The sequence below is a fragment of the Acomys russatus genome, chromosome 5 (genome assembly GCF_903995435.1).
Source record: "Acomys russatus chromosome 5, mAcoRus1.1, whole genome shotgun sequence".
Lineage (NCBI taxonomy): Eukaryota > Metazoa > Chordata > Mammalia > Rodentia > Muridae > Acomys > Acomys russatus.
In genome coordinates this window covers 77,150,360-77,175,295 of record NC_067141.1, presented here as the reverse complement: position 1 = coordinate 77,175,295, position 24,936 = coordinate 77,150,360, and the positions used below count along the sequence as shown (strand labels likewise).

At 48.3% G+C, this 24,936-nt stretch overlaps 1 protein-coding gene across 1 annotated transcript in view; it reads left to right on the top strand.

Moving 5' to 3' along the window:
* Nucleotides 1–24,936, top strand: part of Gfra1 (GDNF family receptor alpha 1) — a 201,844-nt gene that overhangs the window by 64,209 nt on the left and 112,699 nt on the right. Inside the window, exon 5 of the mRNA XM_051146857.1 lies at nt 1,507–1,521. Within this exon, the coding sequence (XP_051002814.1) occupies nt 1,507–1,521 (15 nt within the window). The remainder of the gene's footprint in view (nt 1–1,506; nt 1,522–24,936) is intronic.

Here is a 24,936-nt window from a genome sequence, read left to right as displayed (position 1 = left end):
GGTTCTCAGGCTTGCAGAACGAAGCCTTTACCCGGCCACCTCACCAGCCCTCTTCAGTCATTAAACCACTGCACAGCGAGCCATGCACACACACACTACATCGATTCTCTGTTGGCCATTGGCAGCATCCCATTTTTCCCATTGCAAACAGGATTTTGATGAACCCCTCTCTAGATTCCTATTAAATATTTAGGTATTTTGTTGTATTGAAGTCCTGCAAGTAGTAGTATTTTGTCAGAGAACACAGATTAGACATCTCTGTATGTGTTGTCAAACTATCTTCTAGAAGCTTTTTTTTCACAGCCCTGCAGACAGAGCAGGTGCTAGCTGGCGTCTGGTGATCCTGTGCCACGGCCCCCTCTGATTCTTGAAGATACCCAAAAAAAAAAAAAAAAAAAAAAAAAAGCATCATCAGACGAGAAACCAGCAGTGATTGGGAGGCCAGTCTCCTTCACACGTGGAAAAGAAGAAAAATGTTTTCTCTATACACCTATTGTCACTGACAGATGTGGAGAAAAACAATCATCTTGAGTCCTAATTGCTAAACTCACCAGCATTAGAATGGAAAAACAAATGGTAGCATACTTGGCACAGTAGAGTCCTATTTAATGCTGTGAAGATGAACACCTTACAGTGACTGATTCCCACCTGTACTGTTCAGCAAAGAGGCCACAGTTACAGAAAAAAAAAAAGGGACTTTGTTGTTCATGTATACTAGACTTACAGGTCAAAGTACACTTGTCATTGGAAGTACTGCTGGTAGGACACTGCTGACAGTATCTTTGTGGGTTGTGGTGGTGCTTTTTGCTGTGGTTACTAATAACAAAGTGCTTTCACATAGCAGTGTCTCAGATGCTTGTTGAAAAAGATACAGGAATACTTTTGCATCTTTGTAGCAGACCCTGACCTAGGGTTTATGGTGAACGCATGGTGTTTGTCATAGTCATGGGTTATAATATTGAGACTGTACATGTTTTGTTTATGTGATTAAATATGACCCTGATTTGTCAGACCCTTTCTGTTTATGTTTTTGTGAGGTGCTGTTATCTTCAAACAGTCAGGTAGTGTTTCAGAGCTTGATGGCTTTAGGACTATACAGGCTCGGGTTCTGTTCTGAGCTCCTACTGTACCAACTCGGTGGCCTTGAATGGGTTACCTAGCCTTCTGGAGACTTGGTTTCTCTATAAACTAAAAACGATACAGAGCCTGTTTCCTAAGGCTGTTGCCATGGCAACACTGGTGGCCACCAACAACTTTGCCTTATGTGTCAACGCCGACCACTGTCCTGAGGCCTTAAGAGTTGCATGTTAATTTTTTCGAGGCATACCACCCATGTTTGGTTCAGGAGATAGCAAATCACAGAGTTTATAAGTGTTGGCCATGATGTAGACCTGGGTGGTCATTAGCAAACCCAGCATGCGTGAGCTGACATCACACTTGCTCCTTTACCGTTACTAATATTTTCCTTTCTTTTCTCTTTTCTCTCCCCTTTCCTGCTGCCTTCAGATGTCTTCCAGCAAGGTAAGTTTCACCATCTCCTGTTGCTCTTTTATTGGCTCTGTTGTTGGGTGGTGGGACGTTGACTTCTGAGGATGTGTCTCTGGAAATTAAGGGACCCTATAAGGACAGTGGCTTGAAGTGCCATCCATCTCTGTGGGGCTCCACTTCTACCTCTGAACTGTGTTTGGTGCTAGGGCTGGGGACTAGACGTCTGGGAGGCAGGGCAGGGATGCCATGGGGATTGGGAGGAATCAGAGACAGCCTCTGCTCTCAGAGGGCTCCCTAAGCCAGCCCCAATGGAGGTTTCCTTGCTGAGCAAACATGGAGCCATGCCTCAGCCTTTCCAACTGAGTGTGTGACTCACGACAGTGAGCGGTGCCCTTGGCTTTACAACCCAAGGTCGGGTGCTCGGGTGCTTCCACACCGGTGTCTTTGGCTGGGTCTTAGTCTTCACTTGTGTGAGCAACAGAAGGGAACTATGGGGTCATGACCTGACTAGAACCTTCTAGATGCACATGATATGGGAATTGCCTTTCAGTCTAGTTTGGGTAATAGTGACAGGCATTAGCTGTTGTTTGTATTCAAGCTGAGAAATTTGCCCGCTGTATCTTTCTGGAACCTAAAGCTGGTTCAACAGTAAAGATTAAAAGTACACCCTGGCATTCCATGAAAAGATTCCGAAGTCTCTTAAAGGCTCAGCCTCATTTTCACAACTGCTGCTTCACCCCAAACATGCCGTTCATGTCCTGGAGAATATCAGCTCTCTGATAGAAGCCAGGTTGTGGGGAACGACGGGGCTTCTGTTGTGTTGTCTTTTAAGAGTCTGGAGCCGTAGACCTACTTTCATAAATAATTCATAAAACTGCAACAAGCCATAAGCAATAAGTTCCATTTGACTAGAGACTAAGAGATGAGAAAAATTGAAAAGGTGTCATGGCTGTTGGTGTAATGGGAGAGCTGCTGTCAGTGCCCATTCCTGTGGTGAGGTCTCGTCCTTGACAAATTGGGGGTTCAGGAGACACTTGCGAAGCAGACCACCCCCATATGGACTGCAGTATAAACATCACCCAATTCCAAGTGGTGTTTCTTTCCTGGAAACACAAAGCATTTGGGTTGGGAATGTGTGTTTTAAGGCTGTTGGTGAAGGGGGCACAGGAGAGCCTTATGTCAGGTCTGCTTTCCTGGGTGTACCGTGAGCCTTCTTGAGCACCATAATGGATATAAAGAATGCCTGGCAGAGTGCTGATGTCAAATCTGTGTCCTTTTTTCATCAGTCATGCTATTTGATTGATGGGATTTGCCTGTCAGTTGCAATGATACACACAGTAAAAGTTATAATCATCTACAAATCACTGGCTGTTGAGACTTAATAGCATCTCAAAGAGAAAGAATCCCGCAGCCACACTGCCTTGTGTGATGCAGGAGCTACCTTTTAAGATGTTACTAGGGGTCTGCATCCCTGAAGAAAACTGAATCTGCTCTCCACAATCAGCGGTTGCCGATAGCTTCTGGACTAAGGGTGGGACCTCCGGAGCACCCCACCCCATCTGAGCTGGGCTTTTGGCTAGCTTGATCTTGTGCAGATCTTGTGCACGCAGCCATAGCTGTTTTGAGTTAATCTGGGCAGCTGCATTGTCCTGCAAGTAATGGTTCACCCTCGGCACCTGCTGCCTCTGGCTCTCTTAAGTCTTTCTCCTCTCTCTTTCACCATGAGCTTTGGAGGAAGTGGACGTGACGTATGTGTCCCGTTCAGAGCTGAGTGTCTCATAGTCTTTGAGATGCCTCAGAAATGAGCGCTAAGGGGCTTACATGGCTGATACCTGCCCTTTCCCAGGGCCTCCGCCTGTGAAAATAATGCACCAAATAATGTTGACAGATGCCAGAACCGAAGACAAAGTGTTCTGCATCCTTTACACAGACTCTGGAGACATCGTTACAACCTGAAACCAGAAGACATAAGCTGTGGCAGAAAGAAGCAGCAGGAATCTAGTGTTTGCGGATGAGTGGATGCCACTGGGGCCATTTCACGGTGGCCACCGACAGGGGCTCTGACTTCCTGAGCCTATCCTGTGACTTGAGATGGGCCAAGGGGCTGGGCGGGTGGAAGAGACCCCGCTTTGCAGGTTTGCTGCAGAGGGGAGGCCTTTCTGCCTGTAGTCTGCCTGTGTGTTTGTGCTGTGGTGCACCCCGTGCGCTTGACAGCACCAGACACTCTCAGAGGAAACCCAAGCATTTCCTCTTGATTGCATTATCTTTTGTTTCACTACAGATCGATCTTGTTATGGCAGGTGACAGCATGGCACCTACTGCTGGGGCACGTGTTTGTCTCGATCCGGCGGCGTTTTATTGCTTGTTTTGGTGCTTCTAGAAACCTACTTGCTGCTTTGCTTAGGCCCCAGGGGCTGATGGTCAAGGGCCAGTGGGTCTACAGCTGAGTTTTTCCCAAATAAAGACCTGGGACCACATTTCCTGTTGCTGAGGAGCCACTGGTGACTTACTTGGTGGCTCTTTAAGCATGTACTGAGCCACTATATACAGACACAGGTCTCCACTTAAAGCGAGCGTTTGATGATGGCAAACAGGCCCCGCCCGCCCGCCCGCCCAACACACCATTTGATGATGGCGAATAGGCTTATGAGCACTTGTGAGCCCCTTCCCTCCCCCAGCCTGTGTGCCTCATTTGAAGCCGCTGAAGCACCTATGGAAAACTCACTCATCCGTAGACGCAGCCTCGATTCCAAAATCGAACAGAAACTCAGTGAGCAGCTTTAAGATCAGAACACTATTGCTCAGTGGGGCATTTGTAAATGTACATGGGCACAGAATGTAGATTCAGCCACTGAGTTAATTCTCTTTGTACTGAAACTCCTGCGTGACCCGAGACCAAAGAGGCAAAGCTTTTCCATTTCCAGTTTCAGCCCAGACGTGGGCTTATGCTACAGGAGTGATGTCTCCTCCTCTGTCACGTGTTTACTCTGTAGCTGGGCGCTTTCTAAGGCTTGATGATTGGGGAGTGAGTCGCACGCCTTTAACCCCAGCACTCAGGAGGCAGAAGCAGGCAGATCTCTGAGTTCGAGGCCAGCCTGGTCTACAAAATGAGTCCAGGACAGCCAGGGCTGTTACACAGAGAAACCCTGTCTTGAAAACCCAAATAACAAACAAACAAAACAAGACAGCAGCATTTCATTTTCATAGACCTCTCAGTCAGGCATGCAGGGTGGTTGGTAGCCAAGAAGCAAGGAAATAAAGTGATTTGGAGTGGGCCAAGGGAAGGGACTATTCCAGGGTGGTAGCCTGGTGCCTCAGAGGGGCACGTTGTGTGGTGTGGTGAAGGAAGGACAAGAACCATGGATTGGGGGGCTGGAGGCTGGGGCTCGCAAAGGAAAGGCCCTCAAGAAGCTGCCCAGTGTCCTGGGCTCCAAGGGAAGCAGGCGTGGCTGGTGAGAGGAAAGAACTGTAGAACAAGCGAGGAGAATGGGACAGGAGTGGGGCCTCGGGCTGGAGAGATGGCTCAGCGGGTAAGAGCACTGGCTGTTTTTCCAGAGGTCCTGAGTTCAATTCCCAGCAACCACATGGTGGCTCACAACCATCTATAATGTGATCTGATGCCCTCTTCTGCAGATAAGGTACTTATATACAATAAATCATTAGTAAAAAAATAAAAAAGAATAGGACCTCGGACTCGGTAATAGAAGAGTGGAGGTCAAATCTTATCCTTTTGGCTGTTGAGCAAATAAGCGCAGAATAAAAGAGTGTGCAATGTATGGAAACTAGAGTAGAGCTGCATGTCCTTGTGGGCTCGGGCCCTGCTCTTGCCCTCCGATGAGTCACTGCTCTCCTAGGCTGGGAACCAGCATTCTGTCCAAGTTACAAAGCCACCGTTCTCCAGTACGCATGTATGAACGCGCACGCGTGTGTATGTGTGCGTGTGATTTGTGTGCCGTGAAGCCCATGAATGCTTTTTCTCTGATACCTCAGCAGCTTTACATTTGCCTTTAGGTATCAGTTCTCAGACCACTGCGCGCAGAATGCCACAGTGCCAAGCACATGTGCAGCTACTGAGCATGTGACGTCTTATTTTTCTTGTCATCCCCCCCCCCCCCAGCTTTATACATCCTAGTGACTGTGTCCGAAGCACTTCCAGTTCCTAGGTGTTGAAGGCCATCTAGAGATGACGTAAACTGAATGGGAGGGTGCTGATTGCAAGCACCGGCCATCTTAAGTAAGGTCCTATGTGCCTGCAGGGTTGGAGCTCTCCAGAGAGTCCTGGAACCAGCCAACAGATCCCAGAGCATGACTACATAGGAGATAAAGACCGAGTCTGGGAGGGCGGCTTAGCAGTAAAGATTACACATGGCTCTTTCAGGAAACCCGGGTCGAGTCCCAGCAAGCACTCAGCAGCTTACAACTGCCTGTAACTCTGGTTCCAGATCTGACGCGTTCTTCTGGCTTACTGGGGTGCCTGTACTTATGTGCATAGAACCAGAGGCATTCACATCACTAAAAGAAAAAAAAAACCTAAAACTAAGGTATACATGCACACACACACATGCACACATGCATGCACACACACACCTATATATGTGTACATATATATATGCATGCACATATACCTACATTCATACATAACACTTACATACACCTTGACTGAAACTGGGGCAGAGCTAGAGTCATCAATTCTAAGGTCCCCGAGCCCCTGGCAACATGGGAAGAGGGATTGTGCCATGAAGGGGCCCTGGCCCCATGGCCCGTGGATCCTCATGCCCACTTGACAGAATTCCTGAGCTCCCCAGAGCAGGTAAGAACCGTGCAAGAATATGGATCCCTCTGGACAGAAGTTTTTCAAGAGAAGCTGGAGCTCTGGGAATGTGTGCAGCGCTTCAGTTGTTAAGCTTTTATATAAAGCTTAGTTTAGACAAACGAACTAAATCCTGTCTGTGCCAGGAAGGCCTCTGGTTTCCAGCGGGTGGGTGCCAGGTACTCTGGGGAACTTTGCTCCCAGTGGGATGAGGGTTACTTTCTTTGCACTTTGGGACAGCTGTGTAGCCTTGTGACCTTGGTTTCTCTCATCTGTAAAATGCAAGGATTGAGGGAGCCCACCCTGCTGCCTTCCCTCCAACACTTTTAAGCTTTCTGTGGGTTGAGTGCAGCAGAGCCCTGTGAGGGGTTTGCTCCCACCTGCAGGGCCTTGGTGGGCACCAAGCATTAAGGTTAGAGAAGAGGTGGCTGGCTCCAGAAATGTGGTGCAGCCCGTTAGAAACGTCAGCTCCTCCCCGTGCAGATGAGCACGGGGATTTGCAGTGGATGGCGATGCTTTTATTAAATTGAAGAGAACGATAAATCATAGTTTGGTCTGTGGCAGCAAAGCCAAGATTGTTAATTGTTGGGGTGGGCTTGTGGTGACAGGAGACCACTGTCATTTGTAATAAGCTTTTTTGCGTATTTAGCGCTTCCTGGTCTGGCTCCTGTGCCCGGATCTTAGGTTTTCCCAACCACTTCAGAAAACCCATCTATTATGAGGGACGCTCTGGCCCCTGAGCCGTGAATTACGGCTCCTCTGGTAACATCGCGCATTATGAAATACTGTTCTCTTTATGAGCGTGGGGCTTGGGTGGAGGAATTAAATCTGTTGCTACCATTTTCAGGCAAAAGTGCTAAGTTGTTACGCATGCTTGCTGACTTGTAAGTGGAGGGTGAGGGAGTATTAACAACGCTCTGATGGAAGCCGGTTGGCTCCCTGGCCACACTGCTCGTCTTCACAGTGCTGGAGGCGTGTGTAGTCTGTCCAGAATTAATAGAATATTCTGTGTATCTCTCTTCCCAGCATAAGGTGAACATTAGCATTTGATTTTTACACAGGTTCAGTGTGTGTGTGTGAGTGAGTGGGCGGGGGGGCGGGAAGAGCGCGCATGCAAAATCATAACCAAGAGCAAATAATCTCATTCTCTATGACACTTTATCACGCTTTCTGTGGGATGTGCAGGATTGTTAGCTCCCGGATAGGTGACTTTGTTCTAGGTCTCTTTCTTCAGCGCATGTCTTGTGTCTACTCAGGTAGGAGGATGTGGTTTCGGGTTAGGGTTGTAGCCTCTTTTCCCACCATCCTGTGTTTCAAAAATTGCCAAGTCTGTAAAGGTGGAAACTGTGATTCTCCTGTTCAGATAGTACTAAACGGAGCAGTTTGTCCTTTAAATTTACTGAAGAGTTGGGTGCCGTGGTGCATGCCTGTAATCCCAGCACTTGGGAGGAGGGGATGAGGCAGGAGGGTCACGGAGTTGTTGATAACCTTGGATGGATGTTATGACAAGACCTTGCCTCAGAGGACGCAGGAGGGGTAATGACAATGCTGTTGTTGGTTGATTTCTGTGTTCTAAGCTTTGTTCTGGCATGTTTGCTGATTCACTCACAAGGGTTGTGAGGTGGTTATGGTTGATAATCTGGTCTCACAAAGGGGGAAACAACTGTCCCTAGAGATAGTTACGTAACTAGAGAGCGGGAGAGCTGGGTCCGTGTCTTTAATTGATGGTCTGTTTCACAGAATAGCCTGAGTTATAAAGACACAGGAAGATGGCATAGAGTGCTCCTCGGATGCTCTGTCCTCAGTCCCCTGTAATTAGTGTGGGTGGCATTAGAGGGCGGCCAGGTTAGGGGGCTCCACCCACACGGCTGAGATTGAAGTCCATTTACAATGGGACTTGAGAGACTCACTTTGTTCTTTTCTGTGTGAGGATACAACTAGAAGCAGGGAATGCATCAGACCTTGTCCTCACCAGATGTCAAACCTGCTGGCACCTTAATCTCGACTTCCTGTCTACTAATGCCACCATCCCGGGGTGGGGGAGGGGATTGTTTCAACCTGAGGGTTTTAAGGGATCAAACATTCAGACAAAGGCAGGCAGTTCCTCATGGGATTTCCTCTGCCGGGGGTTAGCTGATACTGTCTCTTCCACAAAGAGGTTTCGCCATGTTTCCCAGACTGCTTTGTGGCGGAGGCTACCGGCTTATGCCTCGGTGCTGGAGGCTGCTTACTCAGGATCACATAGTGTGTTATTTGCTTTGTGTGTGATGTGCGGTGTACGTGTGCCACGGTGCGTGCACTCCTGGAGGTGAGAGCAGGATCTAGAGTTCGGTTCTCGGCTTCCATCGTGTAGGTCCTAGGGGCTGAACTCAGGTCATCGGGCATGGTGGAAGTTATCTTGACCAGGGAGCCATCTCCCCGTCCTGCCTTTTTATGAGTAGCTGGGAACTGTGGGTATCTGCAGGAATAGCACAGACACAGCGTGACCTTCCAGTCCCATCCCATGAAGGGTGCATGCCATCACCACAGATGTGATTTATGACTATTGATATGGATCTCGATCACTTGACTGAAATGATATTTGTCAAATTTCTCATCTGTAAAGTTGCTCTTCTCTTTCATTCTGTTTCCCTGGAAAGATTCAGCGCCAAGAAGTGCAGTTCCACTACACCCCACGCATGGACCGTGCTTTCCTTTGCGACACTCTTCTTATTTAATACTCCACTCATTAATTTATGTACATTTACTAGAATCTATTAAATGCTATAAAATAATTATGATAATTTATGATACCAATTAATATGAACTCATGTATATTTATTTTATACTCTTGTGTTATCACTATAACTATTAATTTCCTTGCTCAGTTTGCTCCACTTTGGGACACTGGAAACCCCTTGACATATTAATAATCAAGAATATATCAAGAAAAAAAAAAAAAAATATATATATATATATATTTTTTTGCATCCCTGTGCTGTGCCATGTGTGGCACCAAAAGATGTTTCCGGCTTATTTCCCAGCCCACTGTCACAGCTTTTTTTTTTTGGTGCCCTGGTTGCTTTGGTGGGAGAATGATGCTAGAAACTAAAATCTGGTACAGTTTTGCTTACTGCTGCTGGAATATCATTTCGTTTAGACCCTCAATTTAGCTGAATATATAAGCTCGTGTGTGTGTGTGTGTGTGTGTGTGTGTGTGTGTGTGTGTGTGTCATTGTGTGTGTGCATTTGCTACATATCTAAGGTTGATGCTCAAGGAATTTCAGTTTAGGGCTACAAATTTTAAATCTTTCCCTTTTTTGAGACAGGGTATCCCTGTGTAGCCTTGGCTGTCCCGGAGCTCACTGTACAGACCAGGCTGGTCTCAAACTCACAGAGATCTGTCTGCCTCCACCTCCCAGGTGCTGGGATTAAAGGTCTGTATCACCATGCCCAGTATTTTAAATCACTGTAACTATACCCAGACACATTTTTATCAATGGAAAAGAAACCATCACTTTCAGCACATTTTTGCCAATGAATAGTAAGGCTTTTTATTCTGTAGCATAAAAACTCCATGCTTTGGGATTTGAAGGACCCTTGGAAAGCATTGTCTGCATACTTTTTGGTTGTTTCAAGTGTTTGCCTTGCAACAAGTTGTCAAGATGTTTGAGGAAGTGATAGTTGGACAGAGGGGTGGTGAACATTGTGGCACACAAATTCAGCAACCCAACGCCATCAGGTTTTGAAGCACTGGCTGTGAGAGTGTGAGGTGCAGTTAAGGCATCAGCATGGGAGAGGACGGGGCCTTTAATGCCGGCCAGTGCCCTCGGCAGGTGTTGCCATTTGTGGCACATCTTACTATGCATCTCAGATTTAATGGGTTCCTCCAGTTGTCAGCCTGACAGCAGACCCCCAGACAGCGACCATGACCTGTCTACGGTAAGCATGGTCACTGAGATGCTCTTAGTCATATTTGACTTATACATAGGCAGCGTCAGATCAAGAAATGATTTGTTGGTGTTGCACAGCATGGAAGAGACAGTAGTTCAAAAGTGACTTTTTTTTTTTTCTTTTGGCTTTTGATGAGCCCTTGAGAGCAGCCACTTAGTCTTTTCTCCTTCCCAGAGGGCATCAAGTGCCAAGTGAACACTGAATGGACCGTGTGGCACTCCTTGGCAACTTCTCACGTCAGCTTTGATGGTTGCTTGTGGTTGGTCATTGCCAACTGCTGATGGCCTCTCACAGTGCTCCACTCGTCAGCCCCCATGTGCTGGTCTCCTTTGTAGAACTGTTGAACTACCACTGCACCGAGTGTTCATTAACAGTTCCTGCACATTGCCTTATCAGTTTGGAGAGTTGTCTCTGTAGGTTTATGGCCCATCTTTAACTTGAATTCAAAAAAAAAATCAATGCAATTTGCTGTTTGCCTAACATAGTTCCCGTAGTATAAAATAAATACAAAATAAACAGCAAACAATAAGGCATTACCAAGAAATGTGCATTTAAGTGATGTCATAACCTCATTTATTAAGAAGGTATTACAGTATTAAACCGTAAATTTCAGTAGTGCAAAAACAAAAATTATTTTGCACCAAACTAATATTTCTCTGCTTTGTCTGGCCCCAACCACCAATTTCTCCCACATTCTTCTGACTTCCTTCCCAGATGACCATGCTCCTGGGCAGCTCCCTCTAGGTGGTGTCTTCTGACTTGGGAACTCCTGAGAGTGCTGTATCCAGCTGGTAGACAGGTGTTACCTGCTTCCTAACTCCTTGTGACATCTTGAGTCAAGGTCACCTAGCAGTCAAGGACAGGGAGGCTGGCTGCGTGTAGCATCCCAGTGTCAGGGCTGTGTTAGTGTGCGGCTTGTCTCAGGCCAGAGAGCATCCCAGGCCGTCGTAGTTGCTGCCACATAGTGTGAGTTGGGGTTTCTATTGGCTGTGATAATAAGCAACTTGAGACTGAAAGGGTTTGTTTCAGGTTACAGTTTGTAGTCTGTCATACAAGGAAGTCAAGGCTGGGAGAACTCAAGGCAGGAACCTGGAAGGTAGGGGCTGAAGCAGAGGCCACGGAGGAACGCTGCTTACTGGTGTGTTCCTCAGGCCTTGCTCAGCATCCAGGACTACCCACCCACCCAGGCAACTCCCACATTGGTCAGAAACTAGGAAAATCACTCACAGGCTTGCCCACAGGCCAGTCTTGGGGAAGCACTTTCTCGGCTGAAGTTCCTCTTCCCAAATGACTCTTGCTTGTGTCAAGTTGACAGAGAACGAGCCAGCTCACACGTGCTCTGGTGGTTGCTGAGGTTATCTTCTGAGAAGCGTTTCCAAGTTGGTTAAAATGCTGTGTTGCGAAGGGTCGGGGAGACGGCCCAGTGGGTACAGTGCCTGCTGTGAGTGTGAAGACATGGGAGGTGGTTGCCCAGGGCAGAGAAGGGCTGCGTGGTAGCTTAAGAGCAGGCCCAGCACAGGTGGCAAGTGGAGCAGAGAATCTGACGGAGAAGGAGACAAAGGCTTGCATGGTATTGTGGTTATGGGATGTTGCTAGGGTAACGGACCTGAGGAGTCTGGGCTGGGATCAGATGAGGACAGCCGTGGAATGCTCAGTTTGTTTACTGTTGAAAAGCCCCTTTGTTTTCTCATGTCCCTGAATCCCAGTACGATGGGAAAGATTTTTGTCAGCTAAATGAATGGTATTGGTTATTGAGTTCCCCTATTTTTATTACTTGTTTTATTATGCCTTTTGTTGTTCAGCAGTCGCCAGTCAGCTACTCTGCATTCCTTGTCAGAGCAGGGAGTGTCCTGTTCCTGGGCTGATGAAATTTCAACCCACTAATAAAAAGTTTGATATTATAGATAGCTGGAGCATTGATTTCCTTGGTTCTTTTAAAATCTGAAGCCCCGCCCCTAACCACTGAAAGAGTTGACGGTGCACATCAGTGTCCCAGGGTGATGTCAGGTAGCAGGAAAGGACTGTTCCCGCTTGTTTTCTTCTTGGCTCCTGCCAGCAAATGTTCTTTGCATCCCTTAGCTTAGCTTGTGTCTACACTAAACTAGCTACGGACCGAATGTTTATGTTTCTCCAATACCATGTTGTCCTTTTAACCTGCAGTATTGGGGGTGGGGTTTTTGGAAGGACAGTTAGTCATAAAGTCAGAATCTTTGCCAACGGATTAGTGGCCTTCCCGGCAGGGGAGCATTCGCTTGCAGCTCAGATGCCATGGGAAGACACAGCTAGAAGACTTTCACCCACAAGTGCTGTCACCAAGACCTGGCCTTCTGACATCCTCATCTCAGACTTCCATGTTTCAGAAATGAAAGACCAGTGAGTGCTTGCTGTTTAATAAACATGCACAGCTCATTGGTTAGAGTCACTAAGCGAGCGGAGGCACGGTGCCGTGAGGGTCACGTGCTTGCCAAGCGCTCCCCTTTTCCTCGTTCCTGACTTCCTGATGCCTGCACCACACAGTCACTGTTGGAGGGACCAAGAGACTAAGTGGGACTTGCCAATGGGCAGGATTGGCAGAGTCGGGACTGGCAAGAGATGTCAGCCACATCTGAGAGAAATGAAAGCAGGTACCCAGAAGAACCTCAAGTGGCCACAGCAGATTAAATTGTTAGTAGCTCTAAGGTTGGAAAATGAAGATTTCTGTCAGCCGGAGAAAGAGTCCCTGGAGTGTAGAAAGGAACACTTGATCCTCACAAGCGTCTTCATCCCCAGCAGTGGGAGACAGAGGCGGGAGGACTGCAAGTCCAAGGTCAGTCTGGGCTATATAGTTAGACCTTGTCTCAAAACAGACAAACAACAACAACAACAAGTCCTGGGGGCTGGAGAGATGGCACAGCAGTTAGCGTCCCTGCTGCTGTTGCTGAGGACTGGGGTTTGGTTCTCCGCTCCATCATTGGGTGGCTCACACTTTCCTGTAATTCCAGTTCCAAAGGATGCCCTCTTCTGACTTCCAGGGAGAGGAAGGAAGGGGGAGGGAAAAAGAAGGACGGAGAGGGAGAGGGAGGGAGAGAGGCGGAAGAGAAGAGATGTGAGAAATTAAAAAACAAAACAACAAGACACAATACCTCGTGAAAGAATCTCTTTTCTGGAGATGACTCTGGTTGGTTCATTTATATGAAGTTCCAAAAACTAGTCTGATGGACACATTCCGATCTTGTTTGGTTCTGGAGGCATAAAGGGGAGACCCACTTGGAAGATGCCAGAAGGACCATCTGTGCCGCCTATGACGATGCTCTCTGTCTTGATTGGGTTTGAGTTTTACAGTTGTATGCATCTGCCCAAACTCAGACAAGGTGCAGCTAACACTTGTGTATTTTACCTTTTGTAAGTTTCACCTTAAAGGGGGTGGGGGGGGGAGCAGCTATGCACCGTGGTGAGTAATGTGTCCACTGAAGCACTAAGGGCAAGTGTACCAACGTGTGCAGATTGCTTTGGAGCACATCCAGGAAATACACAGGCCGCATTTACCACCAGGCGGAGGGGAAGTGCACAGCTGGAGAAATACACGATAAAGCACGCATAGGCCTCTGTTAATTATAGCGCCACAGAGGCGGCAGGTATGTGAGCACACATTGTGAGGGTCATCAACTTTGCCCCATGTTTGGAAACATCATAATAAAATATTGAGGGGGGAAAAAAAGACAGATTGTAGTTAAGGTTCTTTATGTAAATAGAGGGTATGTGGCCTCATCCCAGGGGAACAGGTAGGGTCTGAGGCCCCAGCTACAGAACCTCAGGTGAGGACAGGCGCAGAGACCGAAAATGTGCCCGAGAGACTGCTGTACAGCAGGCTCTGGTGCCGTAGCCCTGACATGCAGGGCACTGCAATAAAGGGCCGCAAATTAGGTGGTTTAAGACAACGCAAAATAACTCCCTTTGAGTTCTGGAGTCTTGCTGGTGGCCTCAGGAACATGACATTGCTGGTGGCCCTGGAGATGAAGGTGTGGCTTTGCTTCCCAGTTCCTGGTGTTCTCTGTCAGCCTTGGCCGGTGGCTGTGCTGATCTCATCGTTTCATCATTTCCACGTGCGTCCTTATCTCCCGAGGACATCGATCATTTTGGGTGTAGAGCCCGTACTCTCTGCTGTGACTTCTTAGTTCCATCCGTGGAGACTTGATTCTCCTTGAGGCTGCATTCTGGGGTCGCAGGTGCGGGGGGTGGGCTTTATCGGGTGTCGTTCGTTCAAGGACAAATAGGAAGTGCTGAGTAAGAGGGTGTGCTTCCAGGGCTGGGCGGAAAAGCAAGGAGGAGGCTGGAAATAGGAAGTGCTGAGTAAGAGGGTGTGCTTCCAGGGCTGGGCGGAAAAGCAAGGAGGAGGCTGGAAGGCTAAGGAGCTGTGCCCCAAGACTGCAGAGAGCAAGTGTGGTTTTTAAAAGCGGCAAGGGGGAGAAAGAAGGGCTGGGGACAGCGGAAGGCAAGCGCGTCTGCGTGCAAGGGCTTGTCTCGTGTCTCAGCCGCGGGCCTCTCTTCCCACTTGTCTCCTGAATATCTTAAAGAATTAGAATGTAAATCTCAGGAATTAAATCCATGGGTGCCCTGCACACAGAAGAGGCTTCCGCAGGACAGACAGAGCTGTTCGCCACCCTTGTTAAACAGCCGCACACGGGTGGGCGGCAAGGTCTGCGCGCCCGGGGTTTATTTGAGTTGGATTAAGGTTCCTGATGAAGGAGTCTCAGAAGGATTGCAGGTGCAGCTCTCGTAAGCTTGCGAAAGTTCAGCTTATCTGGGGCTTATCTGAACCCGAGGAAACCTTTCAGGCCAGCCGTGAGGGTAGGGACCCCCAGGAGCCGAGAGTTAATATCCTGTATCAGGAAACACCTGTGTGTGGGGAGAAGCCTGTAAATTAATGTTCTCTGGGCCCCGGAGGCCTGCTGTGGTTTTCAGCTTCCTGGGCTTGGACCACCCACTCTTGTTGGTGGATGGATTTTAAGAGCAACCTCCTGGCCCGTGTGTGGAGGAGTCAAGGCAGGCCGATCCCAGGGGATACTCAACTTCATGGGTTCTCACGGCAGCCACCTGCTGTCCCACAGCACCCACTTTGCTGTAGAGTCTCCTCCTCTTTACCGTGATCATGCTGGGTGACTTTCTTGGGCTGCTTGGAACCGCTGCGATGTTTACTGGGGCCCTAGGACCCCTCCCTAGCAGTTTATTTAGATAGGGAGTTCTTCAGAGGTGCCTTCCATGGGCATTCTAGTTTAAAAACTGTCTTATTCCCTCCTTTTAAACTTGATTATTTTTAAATCAGTGGAGCAGTTCCACTCCCCCAACACACAATATTTGTTCACTTTAAAGTTCAGAATGTTTGGAAACAGGGTTGACTTGGTGTAATTGGGCTACTGTCTAAAAATACCATAAATTGAGTGGCTTATAAAAAACAATTTCTGACAGTTCTGGAGGCTGGAAAGTTGATACTTAAAGTGGTGGCTGAGTTGGTGTCTAATGAGGCTCTGTTCATGGCTGATGCCTGGTCTGTTTAAGTTTGCACAAGGTGGAGGGGGCTTGCTGGGGCTTCTCTGGGGGCTCAAATTCCACCTGTGAGAGTTATGTATCCTCGGCTTAGTCACCTCCCAAACACGCTCACCTCCTCATAGTCTCATGCTGGGACTTAGGGTACAGCCGATGTTGGGGGAACGTGACATTCCAGACCAGGGCAGTTCGACGTGAGAGGAAGTCTTATATTTAAGATGGGTCGTGAGGTAAGCCCTGCTGTTTCTCCTGAGCCATGGAGGGGATCAGAGAAAAGCTGCGAACAGAGGCAGTTCTGCGTGTCTGCTGAAGCTGGCGGTGCCAAGGTTCCTCTCTCGGACATGAGTCAGAGCAGGAGTGGTGTGATTGAGACACATACCATGGAGGTCTGTTCATGTGTTCAGTGTCACACACCCAGCAGAGCCAGCACTGAAGCCCAGATCCTTCCCCTGCCCCAGTTCAGGTTTCCCCACCACTCTGTCTCTGGGAGCTTAGAAAGAACTATTGTTCACATAGCTCAAATGTCCTGATGTCCCTCCCTAGTGTATGCTGTGGTTCCATGAGGCTTTTTGAGGAGAACCCATAGGTCACCCAGAGTTCATTTTGCTAAATAGACTGAGCAACTCACAAGGTGGGAGACCTCCAGTTCATGTCAGATAAAAAGATTCAGCTTAGGGCTGGCAGCCTGTGGCCCTTCTGTGACCCCCACAGTGGAAGCTGGTTTGGGACAGGGCTCCTTCACTCACCATCTCACCTCCAAGGCTGGCACATGGTCCATAGTTATGGGATGCTTGGGCCGTGTGTATAGAGGCCGGAGGTCATCCTCTGTGTTATTTCTTAAGCGCCGTCTGCTTTGATCTTTTGACAGTATCTCTCACTGTCCTGGAACTCGCTAAGCTGTCAAGGCTGATGGTCAGTGAGCCCCAGGTATCTGCTGGTCCCTGCCTCCCAGTGCTGGCATCACAGATGTGTGTCGTTGTCGCTTCTGGCTTTTTCTAAAGGTAGACTTGAGGCATGGAATCCCGATCCCTTTGCTTGCAAACTCTCAGACTGAGCCGTTGCGTCGGACCTTGAATGACGTCAGAAGGCTGCATGATGAACGGGAGGCTGTGTGTAGACGGCTTACATCCGGACAGTGAGGGCGTCCTGAGAAAGACTTTGCTACAGAAGCTAGCATGCTCTGCTACTACTTTGAAGGGACATGTCACTTTTGCAGTCTGTTGCAGGGCACTTCTTGTTTTGTGTCCTGGCTTTTGTGTATCTGTGGCTCTATAGTGTCACAGGTTCTTGATGGCAGAGCCTAGAGTCCTTGGTGTTTTCTAGTCACACTAAAGTGTAGTTGCCCTATGAAGCCTAGGGAAACTGGCTACAAAGCAGTACAGTCATGTCACAGTAGATTGGCCCTCTGTGTGATGCCAGGTGTGATGCATTTGACAGCTGGATGTTGCCACACCCCCTTCAAGAGCCAGCTGGAAGGTCTAGTGTTCTGTGAGACGGTGGTGAGTGCTTACACTGTTCGCATCTGCATTTGCAGTCTTCTCAACCATGCTGTCTCCTACAGAGCTGCCAGCTACTTATGGATAGAGCTGGTTAAGGTGGTGCGGTTAGCCGGGGAGAGCTGAGATTCCACTGAAGGCGTTTGCAAGCCATAGCCTACGCCGAATGGCTAGGATTCAGACAGGCCTCTGAACGCCTCACTTTGGGTTCCTTTCCGCCTTCCCTGGCACAGCACTCAATATGCCCTCTACAAAAATGTTAATCAAATATGAAAAGCGTTTTTGTTTTTGTTTTTGTTTTAAGGGCCCCAAACTAGCAATTGGCCTAATGTGCTCTGTGGCTCAGTCTGCCTATGAAACTCTATCTAAAAGAAAAAGTTGGAAGTAAATAAATAAGAAAATTTAAAGTGGAGAGAGTACATCAGGAACACAGGAGAAAAGACTCAACAGAGGAGGTGTTTTTCTAAGGTTGTGGCCATGGAAAGAAAACAAAACAAAAACCAAACCAAACCATGAGTTCCCATGTAGGAACTGGTAAACTATGGCCATAGGCTGCCTGCTCTCTTTTTAAATAAAGTTTTATTGGAACACATTCATGTCCATTTATTTGTCCATTGCTCATGGCTGTTTTCTTTAGTAGCCAAGATGGATGCTTTCCACCAAAGATTGTATGGCCAGCAAACTGAAAGTTATCTACCACCTGGTTCTGTACTGAAGAAAATTGGGATGGATTCTTACTCCCTGTCTTGCTGCCTGCTTTCCTGGGTGAGGCTTTTGGTCAGCAGCCATAACAAAAGAGCCATTTTGGAAGTGGTTGACAGTCTCTGTAGGGAGTGAGGAAATCCTTGGTGAATGATGAAGTGATAGGTCTGCAGCGTGCTAATCAGTAGGCTTTGGGTTGACCTGTAAACAAAACGAAACAACAACAGCAAAAAAAATCTCTAGTCTTGGAGTCACACAGGTGTGATGCTTATATTCTGGTTATTGGATACTTGCAGTCCACAGACAGAGGCCAAGGACTCATCAGCAGGGAGAAACGTGCCCCTTAATCAAGACAGCTATTGCGTGGTTAAGTTACATATGGGCGGACAGCACAGTAGACATTTTAATTAATTTCCGAATCCCTTTTTGGATGTTTCGGGATATATTAGAAAACACGGAGGTTTGTTGGGTTCGTTAGCCGTGAGGGGGAGCTGCTAGACCCAGCAAGGTGAACAGGGATTGAGTGACTCTGGGCATGTACTAACTTGCTTGACTGTCTGTCGGGCAAGTATTTGCGGGGTTATTTTTAGGTGTTCTATTCTTATTTATCGGTCAGCTTAGGCAGCATCGATTCACCTAAGAGACCCAGTTTGTAAATAGCGAACCGAGCCCGCTTGAGTATTTAGAGACTACTTTCTGCGTAAAACATTAGGATGAGAGACAGTGACTTACCAGAGACTCTGGTCATGCTGTAGCCCCCTCACTTCAGCTTTCCTAAGTAGCTGCGTTTTCATAGACTGTTGACACTCAACTTGCGTTTTGGAGTGGGGCAGGCCCAGGGAAACGGGAGCTGGAGTGGGATGACCTAAAACGGACGCACACCGTAGGTAAGGGTGGTCTGCGAGGCTGTGTACCACCCTGGCTGCTACTGTCTGTCAGGTGACTCACTGGACACAGACTTTTCCTAGTGAAAATGGCATTTGTGACTCTGAGGAGACAAGTCCTTGCCGGGCTGCATCAGAAAGCACAAACCAGATGTGTTTACGGGGAGGGCTGGGTGGCAGTTTCTGTGAACTTGGGTCCTGATGAAATCCTCTCCTTTGCCCCCCTCTACCCCCATGAAATTGTTTCTACACTTGATCTCTCCAAAAGGGGCTTGGCTCTATTTTCCTTTGAGTGGTAAAGAATATGTTAATAGATTTTTAAGAATCAATGCAGAAACCCCCCAAAGTCTTAAACATCCTTTCTTCCATGTTCTCCTCCCCAGACTTGAACGGCCCCTGGAGTGGGTGTGGAGGTGGCAGGGCTCCTTTGTGCTTTCCTAACCTGCTGTTTGCACAAGTGGCTGTTATGACTGCGGCAGCATAATTGCTTCTAAAATGCCTCAATAATAAAAGGAAATCTGTGTTTATTTTGTAATCCCAAGTCTCCTTAGCTTCCATCGTTCCAGCCACTTTAGTAACTTCGGAAAATGAACCTCACAGACAAGCTTTCCCAGCTAGGCCAGTGAGGTAGGGATCTGAGTCCTGGGTGGCAGCTGTTCATACCTTCTCTTGACCACTGTGGGGGGGGGAGGGCAGGCGGACATATATGTGGAAAGTATGTTTTCTGGCACTCTTTGGGAACAACGTCAGTTCCTTTAGACTAATAGAAAAGCATTACCTTTTTGCTCATTGTCCATGACACCCATAGCTGCTAGCCAACCAGGTAGAGTGTGTGGACTCCTCCTCCCTGTGGAGAGCCTAGCTCACACTCACGCACATGTCTGTTCCTCTTCCCTGTGGAGGGCCCAGCTCACACTCATGCAAATGTCTGTTTTCTGAGCACAGAGGATGCCTGGCCAGATGGACTGGAGCTAGTCCCTTGACAGAGAGGCTTCCGCATCAAGCAAAGGACAAACAATGACTTACTTCTGTTCTCTTTCTGTCGGTCCAGCCTTCAAGCAGAGGCAGCACTGTTTCCCATGGACCACTCATTCTCCCATCAGGAGGCCCCCATCGTGTAGATGGTAGATAGGGTTGACATGGCCCAGAGCACAGGTTGCAGTTACATGATCCAGGACTGACTGAGATGTTAAGGGTGGCTTATTTTGATTATTTACTGGACAGGATTTGAAATCACTGTGGGAACACACTTTTGGATGTAACTACCTTGAGTGTTTTCAGAGTATTTTACTCAGGAAGGAAGGCCTATCCTGAATGTGATGTCATCATTCTGTGGCCTGGGGAGAAAGTGGGGTCATCGTTCCAAGGCCTGGGAAGAAAGTGGGGTTACCATGATGCCAGTGCACACCGCTCGCCACTCAACCACTCACACTTCCTGACTAAGGATGCAATTTATCTGGCTTCCTCATGCACCTGCCCAACCATAATAGCCTATCCTCTCACACCACGAACCAAAATCAACAGACCCTTCAACACACGCAGCCCTAGCACCTGTGGGCCTGAGGCACTGGCCCGAGCAGAGGCGTGCACACCCACTTCCTGCAGGCTGGAGACCTCACTTCCACATCTGCGGACTCCGTCTCAGGAGTAAGGACACGTGAGAGAGTATGTGTCAGGGCAGAGACTCCTGGCCTCTGGGGACAGGGCTGAGGGTGTCTTTCAGAGCCAGGATGTCTGTGTCACTGTAAGAAAAGCGCTCCAAGCCATGGAGACAGAAATTTACTCCTCAGGTATTAGTAAGAATGAAACAAAGACTTCCCAGGTGTCTTGCAGCAGTAGCCTACCACTCTCTCTTCTTACCTCAAACCAAAGGGCTTGGTTCACACCAGCCCTAATGACTGGACTACCTGGCCCTGATTCCACCCCCACCCCAACCCCCACCCGCAGATGCTTTAATTCACTGGAAAATATCCTCAGGTGTTTGGAGTCTGAAAGAGACAGTCTAGCTTAGGCCTTGCGGTTTCCCGTGGCAGCGCCTGTGTCACCCTTTCATGCAGACTGAGGGAAAAGGTGATGGTGCAGTGTAGCCAGCCTGTGCTGTGGAGAGAGTCGATGCCTCACAGGGCAGCAGCTGTCCAGAAGTTTACTGCTTGGTGCTTAAAAAGTCGTTCTGATTTCCATTTTCGAGAAAAGTTGAATTTAGAACTCAGAATATGCTTTATAATTATGCCACTTATTCGGCAGCATAAAGGGAAAATTTACACGGCCTATCAACGTGAAAGGACGGGGCCGAGGCTCAGGCTCCTGCGGTGATTATGTCTACCTGTATGGGGGCTTTATGTGCTCACAATTTGAATCATTTATAGATGCATACTTGACAGAGTCCATGCGTAACTAGTACTGTGGGCTGGTTTTCTTTTTTCTTTTTTGCTGACTAAATGATAGGCAAAGCAATTTCCAACAAATGCCTCCCGGTAGGCTGTCATCACAGAAGCCTTGTAATATTGCTTTTTAACCTTACCAGTGGCAGCGATCCAGAAATCACCGCATTGATACCAAGCTGCCCTGGGCTAGGCGTTTGCCCTTTTCTCCATGGGAGCCCAGTGAACTCCCGAGTAGGTACCAGCTCTTCCACCTTAGTCCACCTCCATGTTTTTACTTCCAGGAGATCTCCTGCCCCCCACCCCCTACCCCCCACCCTGCCCACCCCCTCACCCTCCCCACCCCCTCACCCTCCCCACTCTCCCCACCCTCCCCAGCCCCCTGTTCTGTTCAGCTGTAGGTAGCTGAACACATAGAAAGTTGGAAAACACAGCAAAACAATTGTCTGGATTGGGTTATTATAGCTTTAATGCATTCAATTAGCATTTGGAGCTTTGTCACCAAATAAATGACGCACATCAGCGGGTACAAGGGGAAATGGAAGAGCTTTGGTTCTTTCTTTTTTTCTCCTCCCCTTGGGCAAAGACAAACTCCGCTGCCTTCTCTCTTAGCCCCCAGTTCCTCCCCTCTCATTCTCTGTTTTCAAGGCATCTTGTAAATGGTTCTGGGGCTTGTCAGATCATGATTCTGTGGCTTAGGGCAGGACTGGTGGGGGTCTCTGAGGCAAAGTTGGGAGCAAGAAGATCCTGCAGTTTCCTTGTGGCAGAGGTGGTGTGGAAGAAGGGCGAGAAGGAAGTGGGCCGTGTCTCTGGGTGTCTACTCCTGCATGGAGCTAGAAGAGCCCCAGCAGCGCTGGCTCCCCCCATCATCCCCTGTTGGCTCAGGGCCTGGAGATGGAGGTGGCGCGGGGGGACCCAATTCCTGGGAGACCCATTAGAGAGATGATGCCTGCTGGGTTCAAGGTTTTGAGTCTGCCTGCTCTGTGCCAGGTGTGAGCACTGCACACTTGCTAGGTCGGGTGACTCTGTGATGCAGGGGCCTCTCCAGCAGTTGCCTGGGCTTAAATGGAGAAAAGCCCAGTTCCTGGGTTTGAATGGTGGGTTTGGTTTGTTGTTGTTTTTTTTCTTACCCAACGGGAGGATGCTGTTGGGCCGCGTACTGAGTTGTGACAATGTCCCCCAGCTGTCCTCAGTTGCTGAACTTCTTTTTCTCCCCCAGTCCAGGTCTGCCTTCCTTGGGGTTCCCCTTAAGCTTGGAATGCTTGAGGGGGCAGGGGTGGTGCTGTCTGGTCTGTCTTTTCATAGAACATTATGCCCATCCTCATTTTCATCAGGAGAAGAGAACTTTAAAAAAAAAAAAAAAACTCTGGCCTAATGCACTTGCCTTGACCTTGCAAACGGCAAGTGCTGTGAACAGAGAAGTAGACAAATGACAGTGTTTCCTCAGTCGTGGAGAACTCCACCTTTGGCTTGGAAATAAAACATTGAACAGGATGAAATTGAAAGTGTAAACTGAAAATCTTAACAGTTCAACACTGAGTACGATTGTGGAAATCAGTGGTCTCCAATCTACTCATATTTTTATTGTTTCTGCTACCTGAAGTATGTTTCATTTAGTAATTATGTGAGTGAGTAGACGACTGGATTTACGTAATAATTCTGTACGATGGGCAAAGAAAGCTAGTATGTTTCACTGGTGTAGTCTCAATGGTAAATACGCTTTCATGCAGGGCTTGGGACGAGCGCTGAGGAAGTAGGGAGGCGGTGTGGAGAGCTGGAGAGAAAGGAACCCACCCGTCAGAGAGCAGCCGGCCTGAGGAGACTCGATTTCTTCAGTAGCAGAGTGCTAACCCAGGGAGTTCCTCAGAGGCAGTCCTTCCTGTGATTTGGATGGAGGCACAGTTGTGTCCAGGCACCTTGTGCTAGGAGCTACCCCCTCAGACAACGGTCTTTTGTAGGGGAAGGACGGTTAGTCCAATGCTAAGTCTTGGAAGAAGAACCACTTTTCTAACTACAGGTAGATTTGCATAATGATACGGGGACTGCTCAGGTGGGTTCAGAACACCCAACACTCAGGACTGGGGAGGAGCTTGCTGCATAAGGCGAGTCTCCAGCACCTATGTAAATGCTGGTAGGTGTGGCAGCCTACCTGTAATCCCAGGGTTTGAGAGGCAGAGATCTGGGTCCCTGGAGCAAACTGCCGAGCTGAAGGGGCAAGCTCTGATGCCTTGAGAGTAGAGAGTAATTGAGGAAGACACCTGACACAAATCCCTGGCCTCCACAGGCGTGCACACGAATGTTTGTAACTGCACACACGTGTGCCCACACATGAAAGCATGTGTATAGTCACATATGCGCAGCACACACAAATCCCACCCACACCCAGTGTAAATGCCCAACCTCTTGCCTACCTATTCGCAGAACATGCAGTTGGCCGTCTTCGCCGTTTGTGGCAGTGTCCATCACTGATGACGCCTGTTCGTGGTGTTGTACCAGCATCTCTACTACCCAGTTCTGAAGATCTTCCTCTTCCACAGCTGCGGCCACACCCCCAGTCAGCAACCGTCTCCCTTTTCCCTCCTCCCTCCAGCCTCTTGGCAACCATGGATCTGCTTTGTATCTCATAAGCTGCACCGCTCTAGGCACCTTGTGTAGGTGACGCCCTGCAATGTTCACTCTTGTGTGTTTGGCTTACCTCACTACTGCTTGCCTTGTTGGGAGTCTGTGTATCAGAGATAGACTGTAGGTACCGTTCCCCGGGTCCTCAGCCCTCATAAGCATCTTTCCATAGGGCTGATCCTCTCATCCTGTACTCCACAGCCTCCGTGGAATTGCACAAAGAGACGACCTCTACCTAACAGTCTTGTATGAAGCTGGCTTCTTTCCCCTCCCCTTGACCTTTGCCTCTTGCTTGCCTGTGGTCACCTGTCCTCTGACGTGTGTTGTATATAGGTTATATGTTCATGTCTTGGGCCACCTGTCCACTGGATTCTTACATCTGAGGGGACTGAGATGACTACAGCCTGGATTTATCTCAGGGATGTGACCTAGTTCCAGCCTCACTGGGGGCACTCGGTTGACATATGCAGAGTGATTGATGGAAGGATGCAGAGATGCACCTTTACCGATAGCCTTGGCTCTGGCCATCGGGAAACCGTTTGTATGTCTGGGCATTAGGTGCCTCAGAGATAAATGCAAAAACTTAACGCTCCTGTTTTTGCTATGGTCTTCGCTGTTTTCCCTGGAAGATGTGTGGATTTACAAGTCCTTGCCCCTCATAGCCAGACAAAGCTCATTCTTACCCTCGTGTGACTGTGTGCTTAGACAAAGTAAACAAACCTTAATGTAGATTCAAGTAAAGCGTAATTAAGAAGCAAAATGTGCCACAAAAAAGTAGGTCCCTGTATTTGTACAACTAGACGAAATGAGTTTTGGATGAGTTCTTTCATTGGATTATCCACACCACTAACTTTTAGATTATTATAATTAGACTTTATTAATATTAAAAATGAGACAGTAGTTTTCAGCCCTGAGGAGTTAGAACATAACTCCCTAGAGATGTCTGAGGTCTTGGCCTGTTCATTCTGGAAGGTGCCTTGCTGAGGATCCTGTCCAAGTCACTCAACTCATGAAGGACATAATTGCAAGCAGGTGACATCAGGGCCTCCTGGAGTCCTCAGAGACACTGAAGGAGCGAAATGCACAGCTCAGAGCTACAG